This window comes from Styela clava, chromosome 2 (assembly GCF_964204865.1).
Source record: "Styela clava chromosome 2, kaStyClav1.hap1.2, whole genome shotgun sequence".
In the NCBI taxonomy this organism is placed as follows: Eukaryota; Metazoa; Chordata; class Ascidiacea; order Stolidobranchia; family Styelidae; genus Styela; species Styela clava.
Genome location: NC_135251.1, coordinates 24,797,239 through 24,814,818, shown reverse-complemented (window position 1 = coordinate 24,814,818; position 17,580 = coordinate 24,797,239). Strand labels below are relative to the sequence as shown.

At 36.2% G+C, this 17,580-nt stretch overlaps 3 protein-coding genes across 3 annotated transcripts; all 3 read right to left on the bottom strand.

The window, feature by feature from the left end:
* Positions 1-3,461: 3,461 nt before the first annotated feature.
* On the bottom strand, positions 3,462-5,947 carry LOC120336791 (lysosome membrane protein 2-like). Its single transcript, XM_039404555.2, has 2 exons — positions 5,848-5,947; positions 3,462-5,014 (listed from the first exon to the last, which is right to left on the bottom strand). Exons 1-2 carry the CDS (start codon positions 5,876-5,878, stop codon positions 3,558-3,560), a joined length of 1,488 nt encoding a protein of 495 aa, XP_039260489.2. The 5' UTR covers positions 5,879-5,947; the 3' UTR covers positions 3,462-3,557.
* Positions 5,948-8,208: 2,261 nt separating this feature from the next.
* On the bottom strand, positions 8,209-13,313 carry LOC120336799 (ectonucleotide pyrophosphatase/phosphodiesterase family member 7-like). Its single transcript, XM_039404563.2, has 9 exons — positions 12,015-13,313; positions 11,565-11,695; positions 11,172-11,323; positions 10,765-10,953; positions 10,540-10,685; positions 10,300-10,466; positions 9,775-9,896; positions 9,605-9,703; positions 8,209-8,743 (listed from the first exon to the last, which is right to left on the bottom strand). Exons 1-9 carry the CDS (start codon positions 12,137-12,139, stop codon positions 8,522-8,524), a joined length of 1,353 nt encoding a protein of 450 aa, XP_039260497.2. The 5' UTR covers positions 12,140-13,313; the 3' UTR covers positions 8,209-8,521.
* A 101-nt stretch (positions 13,314-13,414) lies between these two features.
* Positions 13,415-16,765, bottom strand: LOC120336800 (putative imidazolonepropionase). Its single transcript, XM_039404565.2, has 9 exons — positions 16,593-16,765; positions 16,144-16,375; positions 15,779-15,867; positions 15,192-15,353; positions 14,437-14,662; positions 14,051-14,175; positions 13,871-13,964; positions 13,632-13,792; positions 13,415-13,568 (listed from the first exon to the last, which is right to left on the bottom strand). Exons 1-9 carry the CDS (start codon positions 16,742-16,744, stop codon positions 13,472-13,474), a joined length of 1,338 nt encoding a protein of 445 aa, XP_039260499.2. The 5' UTR covers positions 16,745-16,765; the 3' UTR covers positions 13,415-13,471.
* Positions 16,766-17,580: the final 815 nt, after the last annotated feature.

Genomic DNA, 17,580 nt, shown 5'->3' with positions numbered 1-17,580 from the left:
CTATTTGTTGTCATAGTTCAGTAGAAAAACCGGGATGTAATAGTTTAATTTCCTTTTTAATTATTCCCCACTGAACTGCGGGATATTCATTGATTTACATTTTAACTTGACTTCCCTATTGTTCTGTGAGTGTTGACCTCGTTTTAGCTTTCGTTCTTACAATGAATTGGTTTGAATCGTAAAAAAGAATGAATTAAGAAGAATAGGTAATTGGGCTAAGTAGGCAACCGAGCAAACCATCGTAAAATCAACTCGTCTGGGCAAATGTGAAAATGTTTTTAAAAGAATTAGCGTCACGACATATATATATTACGATAGATCAACTGGCAATGAATAACACAATTAAATGAAATAATCAAAATATAGACTGATTTGTTGCAATGTACTTTTATATAGAAAATGCAACCATATCTACGATAGGATATTAACGTAATTTATTATGATCTGCTATAATTGTTGTTGGTAAGATTGTCTAAGTGCGTAAAATTACTCTGGTTCAACTCCAATATTAAAACTGACATTGTTAACAGAGTATTTTAAAAATTTCAAGTGAATTTCTAAAATTATTTATAATGAAAATATAAATAAAAAAAGGTAAGATGAGTGCGGTGACATATACTGTAAAAAAATGCAACAAAGTTTTGAGATCTGAATATTCAGCTTGCCTTTCTCAGTAAACGAAAACTGATCATTAAATATTTCCTAGAAACATTGTTCAACATCCTCCTCCTACTAATACCGGTATAAGTAATTACAGCTTAATTCATTCTTCGAATTTGAAAAGTGACCACACAGGAGCATGCTCGCAAGAATTACTGTTATTGACAATTTGTACAGTAAAGAGCTTTGAAAAGATCGTTGAAACAAAGCATTACTTCGAAATGCCAGGACTCTTCATATAGTGACATGATATTCCTCAATCTCGCCTCAGCGTAAACACCAGGAAATGTCTTATTTAACGTGCTTTTTAGACCTTTACGCTGCAACTGCCATTGTCATTTTGCAGACATCCTTCATTTAATTTATTCGAAACAAAACTTAATTTTTTTTATATTGCATGTAACACATCTTATGATTATTTTAGCGCATATGTCTATTTAGGCTGGCGCTTAAAAGAGGTACTCCCAGTTCTATTCGATTCAAGAGTATTGCTGCACACTAACACTAATGTATCTCTGAAACGTCTGTACTTCTGTTTCATCTGACCGGTGCCAGATTTCTTCAGACCTACATAATCCAAGTACAGTATGACAAGATAAGCGATACAATGCACATATATATATAATGATTATACATTGGTAAATGTTCCCGATAGAGAGAAAGAGTATTATGGACACTCCAATACAAATAGAGAAGTAAAGTCAATTAAATATCCCGCAGTTTAGTGAAGAACAATTGAGAAGTACATTAAACAATTATTAGTCATTTAACAGAACGACAAGGGGTTTGATTGAGTTGACATTTGCTGTCATTCGTGCGCTATTTGTTGTGATAGTTCAGCAGAAAAACCGGGATGAAATTGTTTAATTTCCTTTTTTATTACTCCCAACTGAACTGCGGGATATTCATTGATTTACATTTTAACTCGACTTCCCTATTGTTCTGGGAGCGTTGACCTCATTTTAGGTTTCATCCTTACAATGAATCGGTTTGGATCGTAAAAAAGGATGAATTGAGAAGAAGAAGTTATTGGGCTAAGTAGGCAACCGAGCAAACCATCGTAAAATTGACTCGTGTACGCAAATGTGAGAATGTTGATTGAAACTTTTTAAAAGCATTAGCGTCACGACATATATATATATATCGTCACGCTAATAACCGAATTGCGTAAGTCATTTTCAGCAGTTTTGAGAAAAACGTAAAAAACTTCCTAATGATATTGTTATGCCATTGAGAGTCAATAATTTGCCATGGTTCAATTTTTTGGTCGTAGCCGGATTTAAGTTAATTTGTATGACACAGTTAAGTGACGTCATAATGGCGCACTGTGACTTAGGCAGAAATGTGTCTATGACTTGGGGACATACGCAATTTTGCAACTTTACTATATGCACCAGTCCTGAAAACTAAACATTCCAAAAACGAATGTAATTCTCATTATCTACAATGTCTAATCCCCAAAATAGCTAATCAGTTTCAATTACATTATTTTTTATGTTTAAAAATATATATTTCATCAATATAACACGTTCTGCACACCCATCGAAATAAGACTAAGATTAAATATAAAGAATTAAACAGCAATGCACCCAATATAAAATGCAACCAAGATGAATTGGACTCGGGCAGTGAATATCGCAAGTGCACGCCTTCCTATACTGTAGTATAAATTCAAATTAATACGCGCTAAGCTAGAATCCGAGATGCAAAAATTCGAAAATACTTCGCCGGGGTTATTTTGCCTTTGTGACGTCACAATAGTCCTGCGGTAACAATAATAATTCATTATGACGAAACAATCTCACAAATGTTCATGTCATACTAAATCTCCATTTTTATGGGTTTCGGAATTCTTAAAATAAAATCTGAGTTAACAGACAGGTGCGCAGCATTACATAAATACCTATTTTATAAGAAAATTCGGTTATTAGCGTGACGATATTACGATGGATCGACATGGCAATGAATAACACAATTAAATGAATAAACGAAAATATAAACTGATTTGTTGCAATGTACTTTTATATAGAAAATGCAACCATATCTACTATGGGATATTAATTAACGTCATTTATTATGATCTGCTATAATTGTTGTTGGTACCGCCGGAATGAGCTAATCGAACTCCGTGATGCCTTGTGCTGGCCCTATCTCCCAATTCTCAATCTACACATACAAACACTAAATTATGGCCACGAAAAGAGCTACACTGCACTGCATCTCATGTATAATATCACAACGAACCATGAATTGACATCTGTAATCCAAAATTGTCATTCAGAGTGGAGGTGGGGCGCTACTAATATTGATATACGTACTTGATGTCGCGATTTTATTAAAATGTTTCCTAATTTGTCACAGCTTGCCATTAAAAATTTCCTGCCAGTTCCAGTTACCTGAACGCCCTCGATTCCAAGCCATACTGCTAAAGATTGAGGTCTAGCCTAACAGGCAAACAGATAGAAACCCTTGTGTTTTTGAAGGAAATGGTGACTTAACTATTATGGAAGCGTGTAAAATCTGTATTCGTATTATTCGAGCTTAATTTGGTCACTGTTTTGTCATCAAGCACTAACCTTTGTGTAAAGCTTAACTCGCATCACGAGTATTATACACTGAATTCGACATGTGGTAACGTTGCCATGTTTTAATTTCATTTAGACTTCGAAACACCAATGTTTCGAAAAATCCAGGCCCTACTACTTGTATATATATCACTGACCCTTTCCTTGGCAAATCATTGAACTATTGTAACAAGAAAAATTCTGACACTTATCGCTGGTGAAGCAAGATAGTACTCGAAGGTTCAATAGGTATATATTTTCATTTCGGAGAAAATGATAAATTGATGCAAAACGTGTTCAAAGATACTCAACACAAATTATTAAAAAACAAAGCTAAGCGTTTTCGGCATGATCATCGGAAATGAGCGGTTCTTCATCGCGGGATAACGTAGACCTACGTCGCACGTACAACTTAGCCAATGTTGCTCCCAGAATGACAAGTCCAATAAATATTATTATGTAACCCAGGTAGCAAGCAAAATCGACAACTTTCATAGCATGTAGCAGATTCAGGGCGATGTCATCATTGACCAATTCTTCTGCGGAAATCCAAAAATATGGAAAAAACACAGGTTGAACTTGTCTCAGTTGTTCAAAATAATCCGACTTCGTAACGTGAGCATTGATTTGCAACCTCTCCTGCGAACGCATTACGGCTCCAGTGAGCGGTTCGGTGTGAAAGAAGGAGTCGTGCAATGTCTTGTTTGGTGATAGCCCTACGACTCCATTTTGTAAGTTTTCCGACCCCAAATAAAAATGAGGAAGAGACAGAAATATTGGCGCATCGCCTCTTCCAACGTTCAAAACGCCGGAATCAAAACAATTGCCCTCTGGGACGCAAAATCCAGCGTTGTCTGGCTGTTCGGTAATGTTACCCAATAAGTCGTTCGCAAAATGATATCTATAAGTTCGAACACTTTTGACAGTTGTGTCCTGTTCATATTCCAACTTTGCGGCTCGTTGCATTTGCGGTAAGTATGTATATCTGGTCTGGTTCCGTTTAACATTTGGTCGTAAAAATGAACCGTCTGTTCCATTTATCATGTTTGCATATTTGGTCGTCCAATACGAAAGCAATTTTTTCCCGTTCCATCGGTCAATCACGTTGAAAGTGGAGAAGTTTTTTCTACCTGTACCCACTAAAAATAGTCCGTCGTCAGTGTTGTTAAATTCATGAAAAGGACCGAAAGTAGGGTCGAGATCTTTACCGAACCAGGCTAATATATTACTGGCCAATTTCATCATTGGCTCGTCGTAACCAAAGATGATCTCCTTCACCGTGTGTGCTACTATGAGGTCTTCTTTTCCTACGAGCTTTACGAGTTTGTCAGGAACTTTGAATTGCCTCAAAAGCGGAGATATGGATGATGACTGTACCGACTCGCTTACTTTCACTATTGGAAGATTAATATGGAATAGTACGTCATCTTCGGAGCCATTCGACATGCCGGGTTCAAAATATAACGTATGGTTACTTCGAAAAGACACTGTATCATTCACATAAAATTTTATATCAAAACGAGGCGATACCATGCGGTAGGTGTAAGGGCCATGTTCTTCCAAAATAGGTTTTTCACCGTTCATGAATTCTTTTCCGTTGGTAACATTATAGACGTAGAATTTCATGTAACACGGTACTTCAGGATTCTCCCAGGCATTTACTATTGACGAATTCGGAGAAATGATGAGCTGATCTTGAATCTGCCATCCTGCAAACTTCTGTGGGAAACGAGAAACCAGCAAAGCTATTCCTCCGATAATGAGAATTCCGCTCAGGATAAAGGAAAGAACTGAAACAAATAATACAAGAATTTATATTGTCATGTACCAGCTGTCAAAGGCGCGTGAATTTTCACAGGCCATGTTTCGAAGTCTTGTCCAATTAATGGTATTCTCGTTATGATTAGGATTTACATATTTATCCTGGGGGAGAGGAAAGCCGATATGACGGATTAACCATATGGTGAACCATAGCCTCTCGTCCGGTTACCATTCCATGTCGGGTATGGGATTAACTAGTTATTTGTTTTCGGAAGCATGGACTTGATAAAAAGTATTTGAGCTGGAATAAGTAAAAGAACGATTTCTTTCGGGACATTCATGGATATTATCCCAACCTTGTTACATTTATTATTATTATTAATTGATCTCAATCCACGTGCGATACATAATTTTAATGATCTTGCAATTAGAAAAACAATCCGTATCACTGCTCTTATTCCTAGGTGGATTGCTAGCAAGCCGAAGGTTCTCGAAATATTGTTAATACAAAATACCGTATGTAAAAATGCAGTGTCACAGCACGCTAATGACGTATGCAAACCAAAAACATAACCGTTTAAAAGTTTATTATAAAACTAAATCACGTCTGATTGATCAATTCTGCTTTAGCATGATAATTCGGTTATCAAAGATCATTAATATGTGAGCTTTGCTAATAAGCTTACTATGTTGTTACGCGGCCTATTCTAACAAATGTATGCTTAACATAGCAATTTTTGAATCCTGATGCAATGATTTTGTTGCACCAATTAATGTTGGAAATGATTTTGTTGCGACAGTAATTTTGGACGATATTTCAACAACGTGCGACGCTTACTTTTGTAATAATTATAACGCTTACCTTCGCATTTAGTGACACCTTCTTTTGCCATCTTCACATAAATGAAAATTCAATAGAGAAAAAACCTAAACCAAGTACATAACTAATGAAAACTGAAAAACAAACATCAGTTCAAATTCAGCATACATTTTAGATTCCTTCAACTCCACAAGTAGGCTAAACTAAGCATGCAGGATAGAAAAATCACCTTCAACAGAAGGATAAAAACGCTGTTTTGTTTTGTGAATTCATCAATGACTATAATGGTTGATTAATGGCAACTGAGTATTCCAGATATCAAATTCACATTGAAGCAATATTGCCTACCGGAATCACCTTAAAGATGATGCTTCCATATTCCCCGACGGAAATAAACTGAACATTGACCGCCACATGCTAAAATACATTTGCTCTGTCGTGACAAGCGAGACAACCTGTACAAAAGATCTATCAAATCTTCTATCTTAAGTTCAGGATTGCCTGTTCAAAATTCCACACGTTCTATGGGTGACAGCCCTCATTTTCCTACACCTTTAAAAGGTTTCACGGAAACTCTTGCTTCAGTTTCAGTTCTGATGGCCTACAAAGTGCCACCAATACTAGACTGCTGTTTAGATAAAAACAAATACGTGATTAGTAATGATTGCGATGATTAGTGGAATGCGTCTGAATTTAACATGTAAACCGCACGCATTAGCACAAGCTTCAGTAGGATTTCATGATATTGTGGGATAGACCTCGCGTTACAGTACGGCAGTAGTACCAGTTTCACATTGTCATTGCGCGAAATAAGCGTTGGACCTAACGCTTGTCTTGCTGCTAACACTGATTAGGTTCGATAGACGTTAGACAACTGGACTTCCGATCAAAATACATTTTACTTTCCTACGCGCATTTAATTAATTTTACAAACTCGCGACAAAGATAACGAAAATCTATCACTTGACTCTTTTATGTAGATTGCAGTTCATATTCTCGTTGCTTAATACTTACCACTGCACAAGATATTTATCTGATCGGCTAGTAGTCGTGAGGCAGTCAACCCGGAAGTGATGTAGAAATGTTCATGATATTTTTCAATCTGATTACTCATGTCACGCATCATGTCTTTCTTATTGTTCGGACTTCGAATTCTTTTCACTGCCTGATACCTTCCTCCACAGTTTTAACACCGATGAGATTGACAGTGTTACTTGTTGGCGTGGTTTATCAAAGATTTTAGTAGGATTACTCAATTTGATGTAATATTTGTCATATTCTTTTTTGGAAATAGTAGTCAGCCAAGATGAAAACTTGATTAAAAATGTTTATTTTACATTTTCTAGAATCAAGTGTTTCGATATTTGTTTTCAATTTCTAATGTACTTATGTATTTATTTAATGTATGCAATGGTGCTGTTTTGAACAGCTAAATTAGTTTAAATTGTATTTGATATTTCAGGAATTTGCATGTGAAACCCTTATATATCAGCGCTACGGCCTACACGCCAAATACTCGAATCGAAGATTTTCTATTAGCAGCAGATGAAATTTATAATTGAAAATGATTTTGGCTATAATTTCAATGCCCAGTATTTATTTCCAAGAACTTAGCTAACTTATGTGTAATTTATTATCTCATAGCTGTTGTCGTCATCGTATTGGGTCTCGCGTCAATCTGTATTTACTAACGAGCAATTCTGCCCTGTGATTCATTGTAGTCTGAGCAGCTGTTGACATTTTAGCAGTCGTCCGTAACTTTGCTCTGAGATCAGTCCCAGGCAGAATCATGAGATCAAACATAGAGGCAGAATAATATTTACAAAGCTTTGAAATGCATGCCATTATTGTGAGCGCAAATTAGTTGATGCACTTGGCATCACTCTACATGGAATTCTTTCAAAATTAAGTGTGGCGGTGTTCGTCTATCTATATAACCGTATATGCCGTATGAAGTTACTCATTATTCAAATACAGTTACACGCGTTATCAAGCATGGACGCTACATTAAAGTTGGTATAGGCTTCCGGAAGAATATTTAAAATTGAACCACCTACACGTTGGCGCTGTAATCTGTATCTAGCTGTATATATCCACAAGAGTAAGCTATCCATTGAAGTCTCCATTGTAAAATATATATATTTGACCATTCATTTTTGGTAACGTTTCGTTGCAATCGAATCACGAAGAGCCCGTGATGGGTCAAGATACACCCAGGTGAAATATTTTGTTGTGCGTAGTGACAAATGAATAATGAGTTATCAGTAAAATATTTTTATACCAAAGCATACAATAACAAAATATGATTGCCACCGCTTGGAGTTATAGGCTGAAAAACATTAATCCTTGTTGGTAGGTTTTTATTTTCCTTTTTAGATGTTTGTCTCTATACCCACGCAATGCTAAACAATTTCCATTTCCATTTAATGACTTTGATTCAACGAATAAAAAGTGAATATATATAACAAAATTGACGACAATGTAAATTTATTACATCGAGTTCATGCTAATTATGGGAAAGCATTTATGAAAATAATATTAGTTTTAATTGCATGCTAAAATTTCTAATATTATATGCGCCCATCCTTGCGGACACCCTATTGATTATTCTTATATACTATTATTTACATATAAAATGATGATCAATGTACAATTATTATTTGAATAAAAAACCAGTCACTGGTTTTTCCTGCAAATAATTTTGTTAACTTCATTACTAAGACATTTGTCTTACGAAAAAAGTAAGAACGAGCCCAAAAGACGTAGTAGAAAGTATAAAATACATTGTTTGTTCGTTTTCGGATTCATTTTCGATCTCTCTCAAAGTAGTAAACAAAACATCAAGCGAACCATTGTTTGGTGCAGGTTCCAAACCAAGAAGATGGCACATGAGAGGATATATGTTGACTGATTCAAATCCTTCGACCGTTATTCCTTTCTGTTTAATAAATGTATGGTAAGATTATAATAATGTCAACGGATTTATAAAAACATGTTTTTGCTTGGGTACGTGAAACGAAACAGCTTACAATGAAATGAGATGCTTTACAGTGATTACTTAAGATTGGGCGTTCTGAGTTTTGATTGAGATCAAATCATTTTTTTTGCCAGAAAAATCTTTAATCTTCATCATTTATCCCGGCGGAGTAATGTGCTCCAGTGGTAAATTAAGACTTGTCTTTTGGCTACCTGTTTAGATTGGGTATAATAACAATTGAGCATTTTAATAATACCAGAAGTTTAAAATGGTGGAAGCGGGGAACAAGTGAACCACCATGTGGTGGCAAGCAGTCTGATAATTTTCTGGTACTCCCGAAGTATGTGAACCAAGATGGCGGGCACCGGAACGTAGTCTGTGTACCAGGTTAGGGTAAGGCCTTTATCTTCTTAAAATTTACCTTATCTTAGCTCTATCGCGAGTTCGGGGACTAGCCAAGTGACTCCCGTAGAATTTGTACCTGAAATTATTGCCTAACCCTAACCTGGTATACATACTACGTTCCAGTGTCCGCCATCGTGGTTCACATATTTCGGGAGTACCAATTTTCTCATATGATAATAGTATCCTGTGGAATATGAAGATTCCGAAGATTATTTCTGATTTACTGGTGAGGTAGCAATGTTTAGTGGGAAATACTTGGAATAACATGTACATTCTTTCGTTGCTATCTCGCTACACTCGATTGGAAGGTAATAAATGTTCCAACCAAATGATATCAAAATTGATATTTCTAAACTTTGTAAATGCTACTTCATTTAGGATCATCACTCTGCTTATAGAAAACATATTGCTGCTTACTTTGAACGACGGTCCTATGCTATAGTAGGATGCTCTCATCTTCTCCAGGTCATTATCGTAGCCATGATCTCCTTTATAGGCGTGAGACTCTGGAAATTTCTGGAAAATAGATCATTTTAAGGCCGCCCAGGATATTATTGAGATTTCATTAGTTTGCAACAAATACTTACATCATAAACACGGTGTCCTGGATGGGCTAAAATAAAGATAGAAGGTACACGAGGATTGTTTTTGTAATGAAATCTCTCTGGAATATCTTCTTTATAATAAACGTCCATGTGAGTGTTGGCAGCTGAGAAAAACAAACAGAATTTAGCGTTCTAGTTCTATCACGTAAACCACAGACATGTTGTTATCAGTTTATGTAATCACATTTATAGTGGTCCGAATATTTTCAGCAAAACCAGTAACATATTGATAAACACTTCACCTTTGCTCGTTTTAGTCGAATATTTTCGACTCTAAGTCCTGTTTTTTAGAGATATCTGAATTTCGTTTGACACCGAAGTACAAAAACGTTCGACTTAACAATAAAAAAAATCGAACTTAATATGACCGATAGTTGAAATATTGGCAATACGCGTAAAGATCTCACAATAGTTCCGGTATATCAATAATTAAGATCCGAATCACATGTCATTAATTAATTTCAACGTATAGTCCGGGTTAAATATATGAAGATTGTCTTTCCATACCCTTCAATGCTTCATAAACATTCGTTTTATGTTCTGTTACCGGCTCAACAAGTCCCAAAGGTCCGTAACCAAATTGAAATGTTACCCAACTTGGTTCAATATATTTTGAAATAACAATAACTTCATCATCCGGTATGTCCAGCTTAATATTTGTCATTCCATGATCACTGCAAATGAATTAATTGAATAATGTCTAGCTAGCGCGAATCTAGTTCATTATTTGTCGTTCGACACAAATACCTTGCAATGATCATGTTCAAATTTTCTGTGAGGCCGTAGTTCTGGACTTGCTTGAAAAGATGCTGTAACGTTCTGTCAATAGCAGGTAAGATCATCTTCAGAACTTCATCTGAGTCAGGACCGAATTTGTGACCGAATGCATCAGGCTAAAATAAAGGATAATAAAAATTGACCTTGGTGCTGGAAACCCTTATTTTCATAGTAGGGTATTAGGAATTTTATAACCTGTTCAAAGTATAAAGCGACAAAATCGAAGTCATCTTCAGTGAACCATTTCATGACGTCATCTATCCGTTTTTGCCATATCTTTTCGTCAAATTTCGTAGTCTTTTTCTGAAGAATGGATCTTGTGGCACTTCTCCCGCCAATTGTTGCATTGCTTCCCGGGTACAGGTAACCGCCACTTTTCAATCCCTTGTGGAATAATGAACAAGTAAATATAATATTTATACCCAATCTTTTATTATCTATCTAAGAAATAAAATATGATAAAAACTTCCGTGGTACATATTTTAATTCTAACCTAAAGCCAAAAATTTACAATTTAAAAATGTCACTCCAGTACCAGTACCAACAAAGAATGTAACTTAGTTGAATAAGCTATAAGAAATTTCAAATGTAAGCTCATTTACTTGAGATGAAGCTGTAATCCAAATTGGTTCTTGTCCGTTGTCCCACCAATCGTTAATTGCAAGTCCTCCATGAAAATCAGTTTGGCCAGTTGTATTTTTTTCCAGATCATAGAAACAGTTATGAACGATGCCATGACTTTCGGAGTAGAGTCCTTAGTTGAATATTTAAGTGTTATATGATTTTAAATATTTAAACATGGCATCGTTTGATTCTAATGATTGCGACACCAGTTCATCTTGAATCCATACTCGGGTACACCTGTCAATCCAGGCTAAGTATGCATTAACAAACGAATGTTTATAATGGTGAATTAGATGGTTATCTGACATACACTACGTGCTGTAACCATAAGACCAATTGTTTGGTCTTAGAATGATCCGCTTATATCTAACCTGTAGCCATTGTTGTATGTGTCGGAGATGTATGGGATGGAAACGCTGGCTTCACATACTCTGCTCTTATCCCATTTTCGCGAAGATATTTGAAGCCTGGCATGTCTTTAATGTGGTCGAAATAATCCCACCTATAACACATATATTCTATAATATAATCAAATTCGTTTATACACAGTCGGTATGAAACTGAATAACTTTATTAAAATATATATTTACAACTTGAAATACCGGTATATATTTCACAAAACGGTTCAGCTGTATTGTTAAAATAACACACACATTTGTATTGATGAAAACTTTGGATAACGTGACCTTAGAATATTTTTTAAAAACACTGAAGAATGTAATTGTGGGAAATTATGTTTTAAGTTTTTGTCAATATTGAACTTGAATTTGACAGTTTCTACTTACCAAATTTACTGTATTGCTTGCTAAATTTATCTATACCTTAAAGCGTCGATTGAAAGCAGTAGAAGTTTATGATGATTCTCAACAGTTGGCTCAGCATTCCCAAGTGCTGACAGCGAGATTGTGATGAAAAAAACACACGGCAGTCTTCCCTCCCCAATCATTATCACAATGTATTATAGTATATACCAGTGCTCTGTAAAAAAATTTCTTACGTGTTATTTGATTTATTCGGTCATGGCATTTATAAGTCAATAATGGCCGAACTGTTTACTATTTTTTTCATCCATGGTCGACTTTTAAATGTTTCGTAAGTGGATATAACCCTTCTTCTACTCCATGACCTTGACTACGAGACTAAGAAAATATTTACTCAAATTAGCACATGATTTTTTTGCCTACTTTTTAAAACCTTACTGCATGTTCTCATGTTGTAGCTTTGTCAACACTTTCTGGCGTTTAAGCTAGCAACACCATCCACTATTCATTATTTTTACCCATTGTCCCCAAAGACTATCAGATTGCAGATACTTCAGCCTAATTTATCCTATTGTAAGGTTATTCATTCCGAGAATATATATATCATCTTGCAAGCAGCATACAGGCATTACTTTCTCTGTTATCGAACGAATACCTTTATGCAACGGCCCGCTAGCAGAATATACCAGCATACGTATATCGCCGTACTGTGGGATGTTACAAAAACCTATTGAACCAACCCAAGCCAGCTAGATGTGGATTTTGGTTGCTAATTGTAATATAATAACGTCGTTCCCGCACACCTGATATGACAAGTCACCAGCGTTTCTGAGCGACTCATATTTACAAATGGCTCACTTATTTGCCCATCAAACAAAAATCGTTTAGTATATACGCCTCCGTCCGCTCTTGTCTCTGCAGTATTGTACTCAAATTGCACCGCTCGCGATTAGATACCTCATTCGGACTTCATTGCAATAGATAAGTACTCGAGCAGGTCAACATAAAACCACGATTTAAAACTAGTCAAAAATATAGTTACAACGAAGCATTTTAGTTCCTCAGTATTGAATGATAATTATCAACTTCACACGTGAAGATAGTGGAACGTAACGCTTTATGGTATCTTTCTTATCTGCTCAAAACGGATATGCGACGGATGCTGTCAGTGTTATATATACATAAGATCAATGAAAAATTAGGGTTTGACTGCGTTTCAACTGAGAGAATATGCTAATACCAGTAGCAAATCCATGAGGACCACTTATTTTCTAGACTATACCTCGCCCCTGTAACTATGAACATTCAAATCAGTTGTGATTTTGGAATCAAAAATCATAATGACCCATTCATGGTATGAAAACGCATACTACCAAGTTCTGACGTGACATAAAATGTGAGATCTGATGGATTCTCGTGTTTCTCCAACTGGTACACAAAGAATAGGGGCGACACAAGTTTTCATCCTGTAACCTTATATTATTCATTATACACAGTGTTAAACAGAAATATATATGTCAATCAGTGAGTCCCTCGTGAACAATCTTTCCGTTGCAAACAACATACATAAGAATATGTCCTACTTCTCCAAATTGATAAATTAAATGCTCCCATCTAGAAAAAGTATCAAAAAGAGGTTACGTGAAAGAAAAAAAGCAAATGTATGTTGCAACTTACCTCGGAGCTTTCAAAACAAGCAGGTCCCCTCTTTTACCTACTTCTAATGACCCATGAGAGGACGATTTTCCGAGAGAGGCGGCAGCATTTATGGTTGCAGCATGAAGAGCTTCCGTCATAGACATGCGGAAGTTAACACAGGCTAGGTGCATAACCAGAGGCTGTAAATCGAATATCTGTAAATGTCACTTCAGCCTCACAAATAGGCTGCATAAGCATATAATAATTACAACAAATACCATGTTCATGCAAAAAGCATTTGGATTGAAATCCGATCCAAGAGCGACAGGCACTCCACGATCAATCATCTTTCGTGCCGGTGGCTGAGGGAGTCTGTTGAACATAAAATATAAAAATTTCTCATTTCTGGAGCATACTTGCGTAAGTATATTTGTTGATTTGAATAAAGGTTACTTTACCGTAATATATAAGCAGTAGTTGGTAGCAGAACAGCTACTGACTTTACTAGTGCCATTGCTCGTATTCCTTCGTCTGAAATTTCTTCCAAATGACTAATTGCATGCGCTCCCAGCTCCGCTCCCATCTGATATATGAATTTGAAACGCTTTAATATTGAAACATGTCATCACAAAGCTATTGCTGCAAAGAATTTCGTTCCAATAAGCATGGGTGTTTAATGATACCGCGGCTGCCTATAATCAACCATTGAATGTAAAATTATTCGTAAGCCTCATCGCAGTTACTGTGTATTAGGGATATCGTTCCAGCGGCGAGATTTCCTGCGGCGAATTTTCCCATAACCGATATGAACAACTAGTAAAAAATTAATCATTAAAAATCTCACCTCAGCTGCTTTCACCGGATTGAGTTCATCACCATGGAAATTCACGAGCAATCCTGCTCCGATTCCAGCTTTTAAAATTCGTCGAGATTGGTCGACATCAAAGACTCCTTTCTCACAGAAAACATCAATATTATCAACAGTCAAGTTTCCTTCCAACATTTCTTTCTTTATGGCAGGGATCTGAACGTTTATGACATCGTGTACCGCTTGTTCTGCCGTTGAACCACTTTATAATTTTAAAATATTTTAAATAAAATCTTGACAGAAGCAATATAAACATATATATTTTGAAAGCGCACATTCCTAATATTTCACTAATTAATACGATAGTTCCTGCAATGTCCGTCAATAGCGTTCCACAAACGTAGTTGTGAACTTTGTGCACCAAATTGCTTCAAGGCAGCAAGTCTAAGTGTCCACAAGTTAGACTTGTGAATTGCGATCATTCAATTAAAGCTCTGGGCATTTCAATGATTTCCCCGAGTAAACGGATTCACAATTTTAGAACGGGTTCTCTTATGTATCAAACTCAAAAACAATAGGTAGTAGGTAGTTTGCCCATAATATCGGGTCGCTGATTATCACGATAATTCAAAAATGAATCCCCTGAATCACACCGTTGGACTTTTCCTCATCAACATGGGCGCCTTCGTCATCTATTACTTCGAGAAAAATAATGTATAAAATTCTTGTACATGACAGGATCACAATATTAAAATTTTAAATTAGTTGCTGTTATACCAAATAGGCTCTACCTTGGAATAGAGTGAGCTCCACAATATGTACTTGAAATCTGGATAGGAATATCAGGATCCCTTTGCGCTCTGTCAATAACTCTTAACATTTTCATTTCTGTTTGTAAATTCAAACCATATCCACTCTTGCATTCCACCAATGTAGTTCCAGATTGCAACATTCTGCAAATCAGCAAATAAATATTGTGGCGTTTTTGCGTAGAAGGAACTGAAACCTAGTTTCTCTTAACCATTTCTGGGTATGACCAGCGAATGAATCATATCTCATCTAATTTCGAGATAAATGTTATCATTTAAGTCAACTTATGATTGAGGTTTCGTGCAATTATTACGGGATCAGCTTTATAGATGAACATTTATGAAGTATTTTATCACATTTGTATGGTTTCCCCATGGATAAACCACGCGCCAATAACAATAATCGACTTGAAATTTGTTCATACCGGCAATTTAATAAAGACATCAATCGAATTGATGAGCCAATAACATCGATTCCACAAAATGAAATCCTGATTTTGGGTATGCCAACAACTGACTAACGGAACGAATAAGATTGAAAGTATAAAATGTTTGAAATTAGTTCTTACCTACGCAAACGTTCTTTGAACGAATTGTAAAGTCCGTCTTCTGTCGCATCGCAAGTATGTCGAACTGTAAAATTGATACCTCCGCCAGCCTGTCAAAGATTTACATATTGTATGTGTTTTCTACGCTGCCACGATCGAAATCAGTATTGGGTAAAAGTACTTAAAACCAGTCATTCAGTTGAACGGTTAATCGAATACGCGTCCGAGTCATTTTTATTAGATCCTATGATAAAAGTTGATTCATGCCTCCCAACATTGAACAATGGTGTGTTTTGATCACGTGTTTATTCACGGGATTTGATTTCAGCATTTTAACTTATATTGAAACAATACTCTTGAGAATGAAGTAGTACATATATACCCACCTTATGTACGTCCATATACGTTGCGCCGTCTAATTTCATTGCAAATTCATGAACACGATCCCCGGCCCAAACTGGATGTGTATGACCATCTACTAAACCTGGCAACACACAACAGTCTCTGGCGTCAATTATCTGATCAAAAACATCTTCAGCTCTTGGACCTAATTTATGGCCGAATCCGTACTTCAGTTGAATAGCGGAATCATTGTCGATGTCACTTATAACTCCTTCCCTAAAGACAATGTAAGGTCTCCAAGTTTTCGAGAGGTTAAATCGGCTATAGTCTCATTGTTTAAATATCCATAGGTACATTAAGCACAAAGCCATGGCTATAGTTCACTAAGAAGAAGTACTGGTACGTCAATGTAGTTTTCATATATATCTATATATATCTAAAACTACATCGACATACACATATATATATATACTACCTTATAACAACCACTTACTTGCTAACGACAAGACTCCATCCGTCAGCTACATTTTCGTTTTTGTCTAACGTTGCAACGTTTTTCATGTCCTCACCGATAACCATGCTTTCCTTCGAGCGACATACTTGTACTATTTGTGTTGCACCCCATACAAGAAGGCGGTGCTTCATTTTGAGATGATGAATTTATTTTAATTCTAATACAACACAGAAATGGCAGAAATATTGCGAAGTCATATAAAACTAAATTGTGTTAATTTTTTTCACATTAATTGGGTTTTCGAACTCGTCGTTCCATACCTCCACGGCCCTCAACATAAAAAATAGGGGCTACGATCTACTGAGTGGAATTCTTCTTAACCACAAGGCGCCTTTCTACAAATACAATATAAGTCAAAATTAGTCACAAAACTGAACATTTTGTTGCTTATTAATTTTTCATATTTTGACGCAAATCCAAAAATCTGTTGCCGTCTCGCAGACTTGGACCGCATGCTCTACCTTTTTTGAAACAAATTTACTTGGTCTTCTGGCCTCAATCCCAAAGAAATCAGATATAGGCTAAACAATTCTCCGTTGGCTAAAATCGATATACAAATACGCGACAACAGAATCGCCTACGGCTTACAATTAGGTGCTCAAACATCACATTGTGTTAGCGGATTATCAAGGACTAAAATGACAAATGCTAGGATTGTGCAAACAAACACTCCAATGTCTCATTTTAGTATCGATTTTATGCTATGCCAGAGCAGCTAAAGCCAAACACAAACATCTACTAATTCTTAACTTGAGCCTGCACACTCCTCCAGCATAAAGTCGGTGCTAGTGCCTAATAACACGGAACAGTATTAAAATTTGTTTAGCGTTACTGGAAATGTTACATAGCTTCGACGAACGATATCTGAACAACATAGCGCCACAACAAATGTATATAGACTGCCTTAGTCAAATTTCGTGCACGCACTCATGCGTTGCACCAAGCAATATCGATAGACGGCAGAGCA